This window comes from Xylocopa sonorina, chromosome 6 (genome assembly GCF_050948175.1).
Source record: "Xylocopa sonorina isolate GNS202 chromosome 6, iyXylSono1_principal, whole genome shotgun sequence".
In the NCBI taxonomy this organism is placed as follows: Eukaryota; Metazoa; Arthropoda; class Insecta; order Hymenoptera; family Apidae; genus Xylocopa; species Xylocopa sonorina.
This window is the reverse complement of record NC_135198.1, coordinates 6,896,571-6,913,648: the sequence shown is the minus strand read 5'-3', so window position 1 is coordinate 6,913,648 and position 17,078 is coordinate 6,896,571. Positions and strand designations below refer to the sequence as shown.

Sequence of the window (17,078 nt, the reverse complement as noted above, 5' to 3'; positions counted from 1 at the left end):
CATCTCTAGAGAGATATCTAACTTATATTTATTTATGTTATCTGTATGTGCATAATTAAGTAATATAGAGAAGTAAATTTTATTGTAAATAAAAATTTTTTATTTTTTAGTAATTTTTTATATTTTCTTTCGTTACGTACTTTATAGTTAAATGATATATAAACATGTTATAAGTATTAATAATTTAAGTAATAAATATAACAAATTTATAGTAAATTAAAGTTTTTGTACGCATAAATTATATATATACTCACATAATTGAAACATATAAAATGATAATTCAAGAAAATTAATAGAACATGTAACTGTGTACTTGAAGCTTCTAATTAAAATTTCGCGGTAAAAGTTTAAAAATAATCAGTTTCTTATCACTTTTCCCTAACTCAATAGTCATCATAAAAATGATCGTATCCAACATTTTTATCCCTATTTAAAATTAAGGTTTATTAATTCTCTTAGGGTCTATTAACATTTCTCAAATGGAAATGATAAAAATTCTTTTTATCACAAGTATGTCTTGTAATTTGATTCACGTATTCCATCAAGGAAATGTGTGTAGCATGATAACCTTATTTAACGAATACGTTACCTGTTTTCTCGGGTACGAATCATTTTAATCCGACAGAAAGACAAGAAACGCAAAGGTAAATAATTATTTGTTTAATTACGTATTTCATGCTTAAGTAAAATTAATTTGCTTCACATATTCCTATAAATTGTTAAGAAATATGTATGTTTAGAAAAATATTGACAAATTTTATTGGTAATAATTGTTAACATGTTACTTAGATAATTTTATATTCGCTAAAATAATAATTTACGAAGGTAAATAAAGTGTAGTAATAAATTGCATGTTATAATAACTTAAATAGATGAATTTTTAATTCATGTTATTACCCTTATGTTCACTTTGATTTGTTTTCCATGTGATTTCTTTTATTGACAATAGTTATAAAGAATTTTCATTTATTTGTGTTTATTTAATTAGAAAATTATTTTTACGATATTTATTAATAATATGGTAGGCATAAATATATGTATCTAATTACTATGACATTAGGTAGTTTTTCAACCAAATATATTCATATTTTGTTTAGCGATTAGTATGAAGATAAATTTCATTTATCTATGTAAATTAGGCATCAAGCAAAAGATTACTGAACACAAAAACTAACATTATGTTCAGAGCTTTTTTGTTCTAAAACATTGGAAAAAATAGATATGTGTTAATAGTATAAATAATATAAATAGTATAACATAGATGCCTCTTAAGTATGTAAGTTTCATAATAGATCCTTCATGCATATTATTATTTTATGCTTCATTTACATTTTCTGCAATTTTTCTAAGCTATTAAGTCACATTACATACTAACTAATAACAATTACAATTGATGAATGATACATTCTTTTTTTTATAAATATTTTTAAGGCATAGTAACAATTGCAGATACATTTATAAACACTTCTTTTTCGTTAATTGCATAGATAATTAAAAAGAACTGAATCTATGTCATTAGTAAAGTAAACTTATTGCATTCATTGATGGTATTTAACATACTGTATAGAATTAAAACATTTAGATAAATGAGATAATTGTAAATTTTTTGTAGGATACTCTGTATTAGGAAATTATATATAGCCATACATATGATTAAAAATGGGTATTTATCATTAGCCAAGCAATACTTTTGGATGCAATTTCGTTTTTACACTAAAATGGCTTCTTTGCTGGTTCCTCCGGAATCAGTACGGGGAATGTCGCAATTGGATCGCAATGCATTTACAACCACTGTGGAATTGCCGTTTTTAAAGTTCTGTGGTGTTACATTATCAAAAATAATACCAATTGTGAAAAAATACCTTTTCAAAACGAGAAAGTTCAAACCAATTCAGAAAATTGATAACAATATTGTTATATACCTGAATCCAACATTGATAAAAACTTTTGATGATTTTGTAGAAACTGAGAGAAAGCAATTATCAGGAATGTACAAAGAATTTGGAGTACATAAAGTAACTTTAAAATATGAAAATTGGCAGCCTCATGATATATTAAGAGGTGTTCTACCGGAAGAAGTTGAGATCCCAACTTCGTACAGTTTAGTTGGTCATATTGTGCATTTAAATCTGCGCGATATGCACTTGCCATATAAAACTATTATCGGGCAGATTTATCTTGATGCCACACCAACTGCTCGAACAGTTGTGAATAAAATAAATTCTATCAATACAACATTTAGAAATTTTACCATGGAAATCTTGGCAGGCGACAAGGATACTGTCACAACGATAAAAGAGAATGGTTGTAAATATGAGTTAGATTTTTCGCAAGTTTATTGGAATCCTCGCCTAAGTACAGAACATAGCAATGTAGTATTATTAATGAAACCTAATGACGTTTTATATGATGTATTCGCGGGAGTTGGACCATTTGCTATCCCTGCTGCTCGTAAAGGAGTCAAGGTATTTGCAAATGACTTGAATCCTGAGTCTTATAAATGGTTGCAGAAAAATATCATCATTAATAAAGTTAAGACAAACATTAAATCGTTTAACATGGATGGTAGAGATTTTTTAAGAAATGTTTTCAAAGCTGATATTTTAAATAGACGAGTTGCAGATGAAATTGGTACGGAGCATATAATAATGAATTTACCTGCACTTGCTGTTGAATTTTTAGATGTTTTCTTTAATTCTTTTAATCGAGATGAAATTAAACAAATGTGTAGCCGACCACCAATTGTACATTTATACTGTTTTGTAAAAGCAGACAAAGGAGAGGATGCTTGTAAACTTGGGCAACTGTTGGTAGAACAAAAACTTGGTTGTACATTGGATTCTGATTCTATGGTCAAGTTACATTATGTCAGAAATGTTTCTTTGTATAAGGAAATGATTCGCGTATCATTCTTATTGACTGAGAATATATTGGAAGGCAAGGAGCCAGCAATGAAGAAATTGAAACTAGAAAATAATTTTAATGTACTTGCTAGCAATAATATTACAGAAAGTAATGGGGAAGAACAAGGGAATGCAAAAGAAGCAACCGAACAAGAATGTTTTCAAAGTAGCAAAAGTTCGTAGTGTTAAATTAAAGGCAAAAGCACAAAAAGTGATGACCAACTTAAAGAAAGTAAGTGAACTTTTATAGAAAACACAGATTAACAAATTTAAATGAAAACGAGGAATTTGTATATGGAAATATTTTTAGTAATTGAATTTCAATGAATCGAACACACTATAAAAGAATATCACACTCAAAGTATGCAATCTTTTATATAATTTTTCTTCATTTCAATAGTTAAATTTGAAAGAAGGTAAAGCAACTAGAGGGAACAAGGATAAAACAGCAGAAATTGATCAACAACTTCAAGAATTACGCAAAGAAGTGCGACAGTCCAAACCAAAAGTGAAAGTAGTTAATACGAAACAAGGAAAGAAGAAGAAAATGCAGGCTGCAACACCAGTAAAAACTGATGCAACAACTTCTCTAGTTAAACAAATGCAAATATGATGAACATATTTACATTAGTATTTAAGACATTTTTCATATGTTACTATCTTATTAACAAAAATGTTCAATAATAATAGTAGAATTTCTCCAATACTATACGAATATTGTAAATAGTTTTATGTAAGATTTCATGGAACAAATTTTGTATAGAATAAATTTAATTAAAAGTGTAATACAAATTTAATTGACTAGTCATTTAATTCTTATTACCCAGTTTTTATCTTACCTATCTATGCATACAAGAACGAGCGTTCACAATCTTGTTTGCTTAATGATAAATTCATTTTCACTTAATATCATAATGAAGAATTTATAACGAACTTATAACGTGGTAGAAGCTATTTACAGTTACGTACATGTATCTATTTTAATGTGCATAGGAAAATCGTGTTCATGATGGAAAATGCCTATACCGCTGGACTTATAATAATAGGGGATGAGATTCTACGTGGACAAATTATAGATACAAATTCATCGTATTTAGCAAAAAAACTACGAACTTCTGGTATCAAACTTCGAAAGATAACGGTGATTCCTGATATTGTATGTGTATTACCTTGTGTATTATTCTTTCTATTAGAAGCATTAAATATTTTAAATAGTACAATTAATTATTATATAAGTTAATAAGTTCCTGCTTCAAATTTAAATTCTCACTACGCGTAATGTAGCCTTTTGTGTTAGGTAGATGAAATTGCAACGGCTGTGCATGATGCTTCCAATGAGTATTCCATCGTATTTACATCTGGTGGTGTTGGACCGACGCATGATGACGTAACATTTGAAGCTATAGCCAAAGGTTTAGGGCTGAAACTTGAAGAGCATGATGAGTTACTTGATATCTGTGCAAATCTTTTCCCTAACAATAAAGAAGCACGACGACTCACTATTGTACCAAAACCATGTGAACTTATTTATGTTTATTCACCAAGTAAGAAAGCAGAAACTATAATGTATAAATAAATTATATAGTTGCATAAGATAAAACATAGTTCATAGAGGTAATCAATGGTACAAGTAATTGTAAAATGTAATTATAAAATATAATTTTCAGAAAAGTACGCTGTTGTAAAAGTGAAGAATGTATATATATTACCAGGTTCTCCTAAATATTTTGAACCTTCTGTTGATGTAATTATACCACAATTGAAGGGGAATACTCCTTTATACTTTGATCAGATAGATATTGATTTAAATGAGCTATCAATAGTAACAATTTTGGATGAACATGCGGAGCGTTGGAAAAATAAAGTCAGTATTGGTAGTTATCCACAAGCAGCGCCAAAATGTTTTACAAGAATTACATTAGAAGGAAAGAAAGAGGATGTTCTGGAGGCAAAAGGAGAACTTTTTTATTCCCTCCCAATTCAAAAGATTCTAAATCTAGAGAATGGATTTAGCAATTATCATACAAGAATGGTTTTCAAAGATGCTGAAAATCAAGTGCATATAAAGTATGCATTGGATGTTTTGCAACAATGTTATAAAACGTGAGTATCTACCAGAAGATGGACTTTTGATAAACAGGATAGATTTCTTGTTATATTGTAACTTTAATATTCTTAAGAATTTGAAAGATGAAGTATACATTTTATACGTGTATATTTTTAAGATATAAGCCAGAAGAGATTTTCATAAGTTTTAACGGAGGAAAGGATTGTACAGTAGTTTTACATTTGGCTGCCTGTGTTGCAAAGTTACAAAATATCTCGACATTGTTATGTTTGTACGTGACGGCTGAACCATTCCCAGAGGTAAGTTCGAATTTAGCAGTTTCTATATATATATTACATTCTTAAATTTCATTTTGAAATAGGATAATATAATTGAAGTGCAACAGAGTTTTAGCTGAAAGAGTACCCTGTATTGTGTTCCATTTATTTACAAACGTGTTTAAATTTAAGGTGGACTCATTTGTGGAGAAAGCTGCACAGTACTATAATTCAGAGCTAATAAAAGAGAAAAGCCCAATGCGAGCAGCATTAACATCATTATTAAATGAAAGGCCAAATATAAAAGCAAGTCTTATGGGAATGAGGAAAGGTGATCCTGGTTCAGAAAATGTGGAGGCCTTTACACCAACTGATCCCAACTGGCCCAATTTAATTCGGGTAAATCCTATCTTAAAATGGTCATACGATCAAGTGTGGAAATTCTTGTTGAAACACAATGTACCTTATTGTCCACTGTATGACCAAGGGTATACAAGTTTAGGAACAAAATCGACAACAGTACCAAATCCACAATTAAAGGATCCAAATAATTCATTATTATATTTGCCGGCATACACTTTAACTGATGAGTCTACTGAGAGACAGGGAAGAGTATAGCTAGTAAAAACATAGTGGGGCACAAAATATTACAGTATTTTTTGCAAGTTTTATGCAGTTTGATGACGCTTATTATAGGAAAAAAGACAAAATATTTTATACTTCATTAGTTCATCACTTATTTTATACTGAGTATTCAACGAGTGACTATAAAGTATTTAATCTAAATTAAGTATTTAGTATTCTTGGGATTATGGTTATTTAATCGTGGCACAGAAAAATGTTCTTGTGATAGTGAGAAAGTTAATAAAACCGTAATTAAATCCATTAGATAATTATTTAAAAAATTTGTGATTCATTGTAGAAAATGTAAATTTATAGAATAAATTTTGAAGCGAACATTCAATCGACAAAATAATATTTCATTTTAATATAGTTACCGAGATAAGTTATGAAACTAAGCACTTGGAAATTGTTTAATATCATTTCTTACCCAAGTACTAGTAAGTTATTCGTATGTCGTTCGATGGTGTGCATTTACTGAGTCAATTTTCCTTTGTTCATAAACGTTTCGTGGTAAATGAACAATGTCAAGTTCGTAGGAGCATTTACCCTGAGTAAAATCGAAATTCTGATTGACGGTCGACATTACTAACTTTTATGACGTTGATGTGGGTTCTTGCTGACCCAGAGCAAGTAGGGGATGATCTCTGGCTAATCCTCTCGCGAAGCCAGCAAAGCTAACGGATTAGGGTTTCGTTGATTCAAGGGGGTAGAAGGAATGGTATAAAACAGCCAGCTGACCGACCATATTAAGGAGAGGGGCTGGCAGACGGAATGACCGACATGTCCAACGACAGTATTCATTGGGAGGCAAGATACCTACCAGCAGGCCCACCACGTTTGCTGGGATGGAATGTACCTGCCGAGGAATTAGTTCATATACCAGAACACTGGCTGGTCTATCCCGAGCCGAACCCCTCCCTTCATTATTTATTGGCCCTCTTGTACATCCTCTTCACTTTCCTTGCTTTACTTGGAAACGGCTTGGTGATATGGATCTTTTGCGCGTAAGTTATCTTCTTTGTCAGAATATTGCTTTCTCTTTGAGAAACTTAAATGGTGATCACATTTTCTTTTACTGATGTATATACAAGCAAATTCAATTAATTCATTCTTATTAAATCTGCTAACTGTTTCTGCTTCTTTCTTTCAAGTGCCAAGTCATTGAGGACTCCTTCGAACATGTTCGTTGTGAATCTGGCACTTTGCGACTTCTTCATGATGATCAAGACACCCATTTTCATCTACAACTCCTTTAACACTGGTTTCGCACTTGGACATTTGGGATGCCAAATATTTGCATTCATCGGTTCCTTGTCTGGAATTGGTGCTGGGGCAACAAATGCAGCTATAGCGTATGATAGATATAGGTAAAGAATGTTACTTGTCTCAAAACGGATTGGGTTTTAACATTCTGGCATACTTTATTTCAGCACAATTGCAAGACCGTTGGATGGGAAGTTATCGCGCGGGCAAGTGATTTTATTCATTGTGTTGATCTGGGCATACACTATACCTTGGGCCCTGATGCCTCTGATGGGAGTTTGGGGACGTTTCGTACCCGAAGGCTTTCTCACCAGTTGTACCTTTGATTATCTGACCGACAACAACGATATACGCAGCTTTGTCGCTACTATATTTACTTTCTCTTATTGTCTTCCAATGTCGCTTATAATCTACTATTATAGTCAGATTGTTAGCCATGTTGTTAATCACGAGAAAGCCCTCCGAGAGCAGGCAAAAAAGATGAACGTCGACAGTTTGCGAAGTAATGCAAACACGAGTTCTCAAAGTGCTGAAATTCGTATCGCAAAGGTATTTAATATGACATCCCTTCTCAATTTTGCAAAAGATAAACTGACTTAAGTGTTACAAATTTAATCTACACTGATAGCGTACGCGTAATATTTAATGTTAACCATTTAATTTATGTTTGTCCTAAGGCTGCCATTACAATTTGCTTCCTATTTATTGCCGCGTGGACTCCGTACGGCGTTATGGCAATGATTGGAGCGTTTGGCAATAAAGCGCTACTAACACCTGGCATTACAATGTTACCAGCGTGTGCGTGCAAGAGTGTTGCTTGTTTGGATCCATATGTATACGCAATAAGTCATCCTAAATACAGGTAAATATACATAACAAAATATTGAAAAATCAGAAAGCTACTCGAGTGTTCTAAATATTTCGAGTAGTTACACTTGCCTGTAAATTAGTTTTCTGTTATAATTGCTTTGTAACAGGTTGGAATTGCAAAAACGACTACCATGGCTGGAGTTGCAAGAAAAACCAATATCCGATTCGACAAGTACTACGACTGAAACAGTAAATGCACCATCTGCATCGAGCTAAACATTAATCGAAACTGTTGTTTATTGAAAACGAAGAATAGCAACGTACTTGACTCTACTTCGGCACCCTGTTTCTACACCATTAATGATACGCGCACCTTGTATAGTGGAAGTAATAAAGCAATTTCCTGGCATACGTAATATCATAATTTTCCTGAATGTACATATGCAAAAGAAAATACAAAAAAAATGACATAAAGTGGTACATATTATATTACACGTATAATAATATATATTTGAAATTATTGTATATAACAATAGGAATTATAGGATGCTTGTTATGAAGAATGATTTTCACGTTGGTTGATATATGATTAATAAAAAGATATTCCTGTTATGGAACAAAAACTGGCAAGTTACAACTTTATTCTTTTTTTTACATGCTACCCGCTTTATAGCTATGTCTGTAGGCCTCAGAGATTTGAAAATAAATTAACGTATGCGATTAATCGACTAAATCTGATTAACCAACGCTTGTAGTAGGTCGATATTACGATAAAGAACCTTTTATATAACTGCATTGCGTAATCGAGAATTGACTGTGTGTGCTGTATAATAATTAGTGTTCTTAATTATTTCCCTTCGTTCGAATGGACTTAATTTGTCGAGTTACAACTTCAGAGGCGTGGACCAAAATTGTTGTTGAATTAGGAAAATTGTTTTTAAATTTTCGCATATCATTTTTCGTAAATGTATTAATTGAAACCTTACAGTTCCTCGGTTTTTCGATAATAAAAGTAGATAAAAAATTACTTTGCATTGTTTAGTTTCATGTATGTACATTGTATCAATCGTGAAAGCGTTACGCCTCGGTTCTCAGACTTATTCCAGTTTTAAATTAACGTTAATGTGAAATGGAGAAGATGTGAAACATGAAATTAACATAGAAAAAAAATGTCTTTTTTCGCGTACTGCTTTTTCACTCAGGATTCGCAGAGCTGTGCAGCCATTCAGGTTTTTTTTTCTTTAATACTATTCTTGTAATCTGGTCAACTCGTCCAGTGCCACGTATATCTATGATGTGACCTCTTTTTGTACTATATCGATGCTAATTGTTCTAAGATATAATTGTACAACAATAAATAATGAATCGCGTTTCTGTACACCTTTCCTAGGAACTTTCTACTTCCGACTATATATACGTTAATTCACAGAAGACATTGATTTACTCAGAAACTCCAAGCGATTAAGAGGTATCGAGATCCAACTTTGAATAACAAGTATATGAACGGAAGAAGAGATGTAAACTTTTAGAAAAATTTTCGAGTATTTTTGTAAACAATAACGGATACAGCGTGGGTAGAGCAATATAAAACAGATGATATACATATATATCACAAATAAAATAGTCATCACGTGTATATACTATATAACCGAAGCTTGATGCAAAATAAACATAAGTTGTATGTAATAAAAATAATTATCGAACTAGATTTTCCATGTTATCCTTTAACAAACATAAAAGTTTCACGTTATAGAAGTGAAATGCTTTTAGAGTTGTTCAGATTGTTTTAAACGTTTGTTTTTCTTTAAGCATTCGTGTATATACGAGTATGCATATATATATCGAGAAAACAATTGTTATAAATATATTAAAAAATACTTGAGGCGTGAACTTCAGACCATCAGCATAACAAGGATCCCCAAATAGACGCGTCTACGGGGAGTATTAACCATTCGTTTTCATTAACTTGTTTCGCGTTAACAATTATTTGTTTCCCTACATCTACGATAACAATGAATAGAAATGCCATTAGAGATATGTATTTTACTGACGGCTCGTCTAAAAATGTAGGAGAGAGAACGTCTTTGTTCGCTTGACCAAATTATAGGGAAATTATGAAACTTAAAAGAGGTTCCTCGTTTATTTGTCTCGCTTCGTTAAAATCAAGAAAAGGAGAAATCATCGGTCACCGTTCACAGCGAAAGGATGCAACCGAATTTTTGAGCACGCGTTGCAGTGATACTCGTTCCAAGTAAACGCGTTACAATCCCACCTATCGTACATCTCTCATTTTTTGTTTTGTTCGGCGAAGACAAGCGGCTTAAACGTTTTTTTCCTTCGTACTTGACAGGTGGCTGTTTAAAAGTTCTTTGATAAACGTGATCGTTACCGCAGCTAGATATCGGTACCTGGTATATAACAGAGACGATACTCGCGTTCTGGCTATTCTCTACATGAGCATGTTAACACGTTCCGCCGTTTTGATTTAACATCTATAACATACGCGAAGTACACTTTCCTTTAACTCTTAAAAACGACCGAGCTGAACATGTGGTCGTGCACGTAAGCGCTTCTGGTTCCACTGCGATATTTGCATTATATTAAGTACTTAACGTTTCCACGTGGAAAAGCGTGGTTAAGTAGATACGACTCTTCAGAAACGAAGTTCCGTATTTCGTAAATGAAACGTAAGGACAGAAGAGCTTGACTTTAATCTCACCGTAATTTAAATTTGTCTTATTGTTAGCCATAGATATTTCTTTATCGAGGACGTCGCACTAATTCTGTTGCATATCACCTTCTAAGGAACTGATAGCGTATATCTTTTGAATTCTGGTGAAGAAATTCTAGCGGAGAAACTTTTAATTATAATTACAGAGGAAATATAAGGAGTACAGTTTTGACATTTCCGATGAAGACTTCAATAATTATTACAAATTCGTGTCTATGTATCTCTGTATTAGATTCCTATTAGATGAAAGTGATTTGCAATGGAATTAATGAAACATCCTGCATATGTAAATGTTTTTAAATATCGTATATATAATTACAGCCTGTCGTGAATTGATTTACTTAAATTGTTATCACGATCGCTTTAGATGCACGAAAGAGCAGCGTGTATTTAACTAATTATACTAGAATTAAATCTCGGATAAGTAATTTAATGGAAGGAAACGTTGAAGATCGGAACTTCAAAGAGGGCAGTTATCGTCGAGTCTTTTTGGCAATCCACGTCCCCACGTTTTTCCAAGCGTATTGTATTTTTTGATTTCAGCGAGGCACGTTATTACCTCGTGTGCCTAATGCCTCCTATTACAACGATATTATTATCTAATTGTACATAAGACACTCAGCAGACAAACGAACACTCGTGTCATTTCGAGTAACGCATCGAGAGGCATGATTGTGTTTATTCAGAAACGGCTCGCTTTCCACAGAAGAAAAACGGCGAATCTCTCGATTATTATTTTCCTAGGCTGATTGCGTGTTTTCATTACTATGCACGTACCGTTTAATGCATATACTGTTCGCGACACGCAAAGCTGCCCTAATTCAACAAGATTAGGCGAAAAGAGGAAGTAACTGGGCCGTGTAACTACTTAAATTACGACGTATCTTACCAGATTCTTTTTTTTTGTCAGCATAAGAGGAAAAGCCATATTGCCTAAAAATTTGTTATTTGCTATCATCATCATCATTATTATTATTATTATTATTATTATCGTTATTATTACTCTATTATTATTAGAATAACTGTTATAATTTATATCTTTCCTATATCTCTTGTTTTTACTGGATTTTAAATTAACTTTTTAATTAATATCCTTTTCCTGCTTTTTTCTATTCAGTAATTCCCACTGATATTTATTCCCCCTCGCAGAGTATTCTTTTTAAAGTTGCTCTTCTCACTTCAACGTTATTAGTTTAGTGTAATTATATTTCTTCACGCGTACAGACGTCTCCTAATTTTCTTCCCCTTTGTTTTCCTGAAAATATGTTTACTTCTTCGCGTTATAATTTATCTGAATTTATTTCTATTTTAATATTATCGAACGTATATCACTCCGTTGAAATTATTACGCGTTATTCCAGACGTATTTACACGATGAGGCTAAATCGACGCAAACGGCGGTATCGTCGCATCCGACATGTATAGCGCACGGCCCTTTTGTGGATATCGCTTACAGAGGCTAACGGCGTTTCTAAAAAGAGAAACATTGACGCTGGTGTGTCCGATTGAAAGAACGACTCGGTTTCGTATCTACAATATGTATACGCGACACAAAAGGAGGATGCTACACAGAGAAAGGCTACGCTACGACGAGAAACGATGTTCCTGAGGAAGACAATTCGTATCGGTAGCTTTGCAACTGTGACCGCTCGCCTTGGCCTTCCGTTTCTCCTCGATGCTCGACTTCTTCACCTTGTGTGGCCGTAGCGAGCATATCAGCATCGTTTGCCCGTCCTTCGAGGGCTCCTCTATCCTCGCCCTTGGTTTCTTCCGCTCCTCTTTGTTCTTGTTCTCCGTCATGGCTTCGTCTTGCGCGTGTTTCTCTTCTAAAAATTTATTCAGAGAAATTATCCATGTTATTACAAGTGAAACGTAAACGATGTTTAAAAGAAGTAGCAACATATCGAGATCGTTGGTTCCAAAGGAGTTTCGTTTCAAGCCGTTGGATAGCACACGTGACTTTGAGGATCGTAAGGCCACGAACGCCATGCGGGATGTCCCATGGCGATAGAACATATTTACATTGACTAATCCTATATTTTACATCTACCTCAGGATGTGCTAAAGGAAAGCGCAACGTATATAATTATTGTACACTTGAAAACAAGGCCACGGAAAATGAATCTTTCAAACGTAATACCAGTTAAGTACGATCAACTTAACATTGAACTGAACCCAGTTCACTTCTCCGTCGTGGATATTATTCAGTTTCTACTCTCTGTTCCCACGCGTGTATAACCAGAGCGCTACTACCTTGAAGAGGGAGAAAAGAGGTGATCGAAGTGCACGTGAAACTTCTAGTAGGAATTTACCCTGTGATTGCTCTCTTATTAGCCCTCTGAACAGCGAAACTAGGGGCAACATAAAGGCCGCGCAAGTACCTTCGAGGACGTCGTCGAATATCGATCTGCTCATCTTCGAGGCGCAGTTCTTGTCTTCGTTTAGATCCGCTTCGTTCTCCTTCTCGACGTTGTTGTTCGTGCGGAAGATCGACTCGAGGACCTGTCTGGACAGCAGCGGGGAAACAGGCTGCCTCGCCTTCGTCCCGTTCACGTTCGCGAACACGTCGTACGTGCTGGTCTCGTTGTCGCACATGCTTATGGTCGAGGCGTTGTCCGTGATCAGCTTCTCCGTGTCCGAGTCGCCGGCGTTGCTGTAGTAATTATTGCTGCTCTCGGACTTCTTCAGTATCGACTTGGACACCCGATGTCTATCTATGAACGGCACGCCCTCGCTGTCTATCGAGTCAGCGGACAGGGAAAGTTTGCTCTCGTTGCACGTCCCTGAAATTTGCCATCGATGACTCGCATCTACGGTGGTTCCGAGTATTGCGCTGACCCAGAATGTAACGGAAATCGATAGAAGGGTGAATCGACAGGTAGACATGGCTCCAATAATCTTTAAAGCCACCGGGCGTCACGTTACGAGTATATCGCCTGTATGTTTCGTGTACACGATGAGTAAATGAGTCAAATATTCAGGGAACATACATATATTTGGGATAAACATCTAGCGTATAACAAGAATGTATTATAATGTACTACAGCATAGTATAATACATGGACTGCGACATGTAAAAAATTGTATCCAACCGCATTAAACTAAGTAAACGAGATATACATCTCTCCCTTCTTCTGGTGCTTTTATAAAGAAAAGGACAGCACATTTTAATTCAACTTTACCCGCATTCGACTAGCTCTAGTAAGTTAAGATACAGTATTGAGTCTACACAACTCTGAAAATGAAAAGGAAACAAATCTGAAGCAAACTCTAATACTCGATCACGCGTGAGATCCACTTGTAGTGTTACACGCGTTATGAGTTTAAAAAAAGCGATATAGCTGTGAGAAATACTTTTGAAGTTGGTGTTGGTACTGGAAGCTTAAACAGTTTGGTTTAATATTAGGCTGTGCCAAGATGTTTGAACGTGTACCGAATGTGTGAACGTGTTAAAGATGGCTTTTGAAATTCTCGATCGAGCAATGAACTAAGGCGTCCATAGCTGTTCACTAATAATATGCTTTAACTCAAAGGGTAGCAAGTAAATTTTCCATTGTTTAAGTGGGACTCGTAAATAGAAAAAAGAATGAATCACCTGTGTAATGTTTGGGTCCACTGCCGTAGCCGAAAAGATGATGATTTATAATCCTGGTAGCCGAGGCCAGGCTGCTGTTGGTTGTCGCGAATGGTTTGCCTCCTCGTAGTCCCCCGTAGTAATTATTCTCCGCGGTCTCCTCCTTCGTGACGCTACGGGCCACAATGCTTTCCTGGTCGCTGATAAATTGCGCGCGAGGTCTTACGCTCTGCAATCAGCCGGTCCGGATAACTAATATGCGACATCGCGCTGACTAACGCGTTCATTAGTACACACACAGAAATATAAACGTCTCGATCTTTCCCCTGCGAAATATTCAGACAGTAAGAATGAGCGATGCACGACGAACAGGATACTGGCGGTGGTTAAGAGAAGAAAGTACTCGGGGTAAGGGAAGAATTGGTCCCGTGAGTTCTTCCTTGATACTGAATAAAAAAATTTACATTTCTCGCTCAGATTCAGTTAAATTGATTGATCACAAATGAGCGTGGCAATTATTAAAATTTCGTATTAATTATCTTTTTGATGGTAAGAAGTGCGACTCGTCCAAATTTCGAGATCGATAACCACGCACGCGATACGTAAGATTATGCTCGCGAACCCCCTATCTGACCGCAATTATCAAAGCTCGACACCGTCGTACACGTTACAGTCCCCTTTAATGTGTACCGAGAGCTACGAGCGTGGATAACTGCTCCACCCATATCGAACGAGCGGTAATTTGTGTAATAACTCCATTCGGTTAAGCTAGGCTACCATTCCGATATACCAGACGGCGATTAGTACAATTGTTAAGTATTTGCGATATGCACACAAGAGGAGACACGTACGTTTTGTCGCGTGTAATTGGTAAGTAAGTAAGTTTCGGTGTGTAATCGATGCATAAGTGGTGCACAAGTGGATGCAAAGAGATAAGGTGGCAACAAGCAGGTAATCAAACATCGTGTCAACGAACGGAGTCAGGAGGTGTCGTTGAAGCGTTTTATATACTGTTTCGTGTAGCAAAATCAACGGTATACCGGCAATCGTTCTCCGACGGAAAGAGTATGGCAACCCGGTTACGCTGCGACAGTGGCCTTTTTAATATCAGAGAGAAACGTGCGGTTCCGGGTAATTCTGGACAGGCCAAACGACGGCCATTCTCTCCCTCCCTCTCTTTCCCTGTGTCTGTCTTTTCTTTGGGCACGACTACTACGTGCGAGTACCGTTTGTATTTTTGTGCAGACCCCTCTGACAAGCACTTCGTTCGATTTCGTTCAACTGTGTTCCGTTTGTGATCCTGACGGTTCGTGAAACTGAAAAAAGCAGTGATGATACGCTGTCAGAGCTCGTGCGGTTAACACAGTCTTCTGGTTGTCGCAGAGGCACCTCGCATTAATCGCGGGGCCGGATATTTACGCGAACCCCGCGGCGGAAGGCTTTTCGTTTTCGCAGCCAGTAGAAACAGACACGGCGACAAGCTTTCTCGCAAACGAAAAGGCAGGATTCTGTTGGTATCTTGTATAAGGGGCTCGAAACAAGCGGATTAAGAGGAAGGATATTCTATGGAGTGAAATAGGTCGAAGATTGAGAATTAATTAGGGTGGAAATTACATCTGAGGCTTTGTACTAGAGAAATACGATTTTGAAATTAATAGCGGAAGCTCGTAAACTCATATAAGTGCAACGCGTGTTTCTACGTCTAGCTACTTTAATGTTTTGCTTTTCTTGCTTTCCTCGGAAACGAAACTTCAAATGCAGTTTTAAGTATTTTCATTCCAGTATTGTCTCTTCTATCATGCCTCTCACCTTGGTACTCATCTGCAGAAGAATATTCCGTATCTAGTACCGAATATTGCACGTTTGATCATTTCCTACGTTTTAAGTCGACGTATTTCAAAAGTTATGTATTTTTGGAGAATATTTCGTAGACAATTTTTGAAGTCAAATTAGTATGAAAGTCGGAGGAAAGGAAATAATCAAACGCACGGAATATGCTGAAATAACTGAACGCATAGCCGTGCAAATAAATTACTATGACTTCAATGAAAATATATGAAACTAATTTTACAGCGTTCGTAGATTTGGCAATATGATCCACGTGGTATGAATATATGCGAAGTAAAATGTATTTATGACATTCTAATTTCTAATTTGTATGCTCTCATTCATTCCCCATGAAAGTATAATATTTGCACCGGTACAGTCTATTTCGAGTACTAGTTTGAGATTTATGAACTAAAGAGAACTTGAAGCGTGATATCTCTTACACAGGCAACGCTATGGATACTAAAAATACAAAGCCAGCTCTCTATGAAATACGACTTTTATTTTTACCGTTCTTGCAGCTAGTATAAAATCTCAGTTATCATTAAAAAACTGGGAAAAGAAAAATAACGAATTCAATTGCATGGTAATAAAATCCAAATCTAAGGACAACAATTGTTGTATTAAAATTCAAGTGTCCTAAATAATAGTGAAAACTACAACTGAAACTATGATAGAAGAAATCATGCGTCTCTTGTCTGAAAATTGATGTTTGTATCCAAATGAGTTTAAATATTATCGTACCGGAAACCTTACGCTTGCTTTATCGGTTGAACTTTACGATTAGGGGTTGATGGCGTGTACAGTGACAAAGAAAGTGCACATTAAACGCAATATTGGTCATGCACAGTTTGCTGTCGACTTGAAGATAATTTGTAATTGTTCGACATAGATTGAGATACACGAGACTTTTCTTTTCTTTGCAAGAATTCTTAAGAATGTTCTTTGAAAAGGTAATGTAAAAAATTAGATGGATTGTTTTATTTGAAAACATTTAGTCCTTTTTTCCAAATATTTATCT

The 17,078-nt window shown here is 35.2% G+C and overlaps 4 protein-coding genes across 6 annotated transcripts in view; 3 read left to right on the top strand and 1 right to left on the bottom strand.

Annotated features, from left to right (window-relative positions):
* The first annotated feature begins 524 nt into the window (after positions 1-524).
* Positions 525-3,700, top strand: LOC143424747 (uncharacterized). The gene is made up of 3 exons (XM_076897016.1): positions 525-644; positions 3,010-3,135; positions 3,304-3,700. Exons 2-3 carry the CDS (start codon positions 3,016-3,018, stop codon positions 3,514-3,516), a joined length of 333 nt encoding a protein of 110 aa, XP_076753131.1. The 5' UTR covers positions 525-644; positions 3,010-3,015; the 3' UTR covers positions 3,517-3,700.
* On the top strand, positions 1,625-6,110 carry LOC143424763 (FAD synthase-like). Its single transcript, XM_076897027.1, has 6 exons — positions 1,625-2,551; positions 3,897-4,059; positions 4,201-4,447; positions 4,571-5,006; positions 5,129-5,270; positions 5,421-6,110. Exons 1-6 carry the CDS (start codon positions 1,650-1,652, stop codon positions 5,844-5,846), a joined length of 2,316 nt encoding a protein of 771 aa, XP_076753142.1. The 5' UTR covers positions 1,625-1,649; the 3' UTR covers positions 5,847-6,110.
* A 473-nt stretch (positions 6,111-6,583) lies between these two features.
* Uvop (ultraviolet-sensitive opsin) lies at positions 6,584-8,336 on the top strand. Its single transcript, XM_076896968.1, has 5 exons — positions 6,584-6,856; positions 7,004-7,219; positions 7,283-7,664; positions 7,793-7,977; positions 8,093-8,336. The coding sequence occupies exons 1-5, from the start codon at positions 6,624-6,626 to the stop codon at positions 8,199-8,201; spliced, it is 1,125 nt and encodes a 374-aa protein (XP_076753083.1). The 5' UTR covers positions 6,584-6,623; the 3' UTR covers positions 8,202-8,336.
* Positions 8,337-11,782: 3,446 nt separating this feature from the next.
* Shab (Shaker cognate b) overlaps positions 11,783-17,078 on the bottom strand; it is a 30,046-nt gene continuing 24,750 nt past the window's right edge. For all 3 annotated transcript variants that reach the window (XM_076896872.1, XM_076896873.1, XM_076896874.1), the window contains 3 exons: positions 14,252-14,459; positions 13,038-13,439; positions 11,783-12,482 (listed from right to left, as the gene is read on the bottom strand). In XM_076896872.1, the coding sequence (XP_076752987.1) occupies positions 12,241-12,482; positions 13,038-13,439; positions 14,252-14,459 (852 nt within the window). In that variant the 3' untranslated portion in view covers positions 11,783-12,240. The remainder of the gene's footprint in view (positions 12,483-13,037; positions 13,440-14,251; positions 14,460-17,078) is intronic.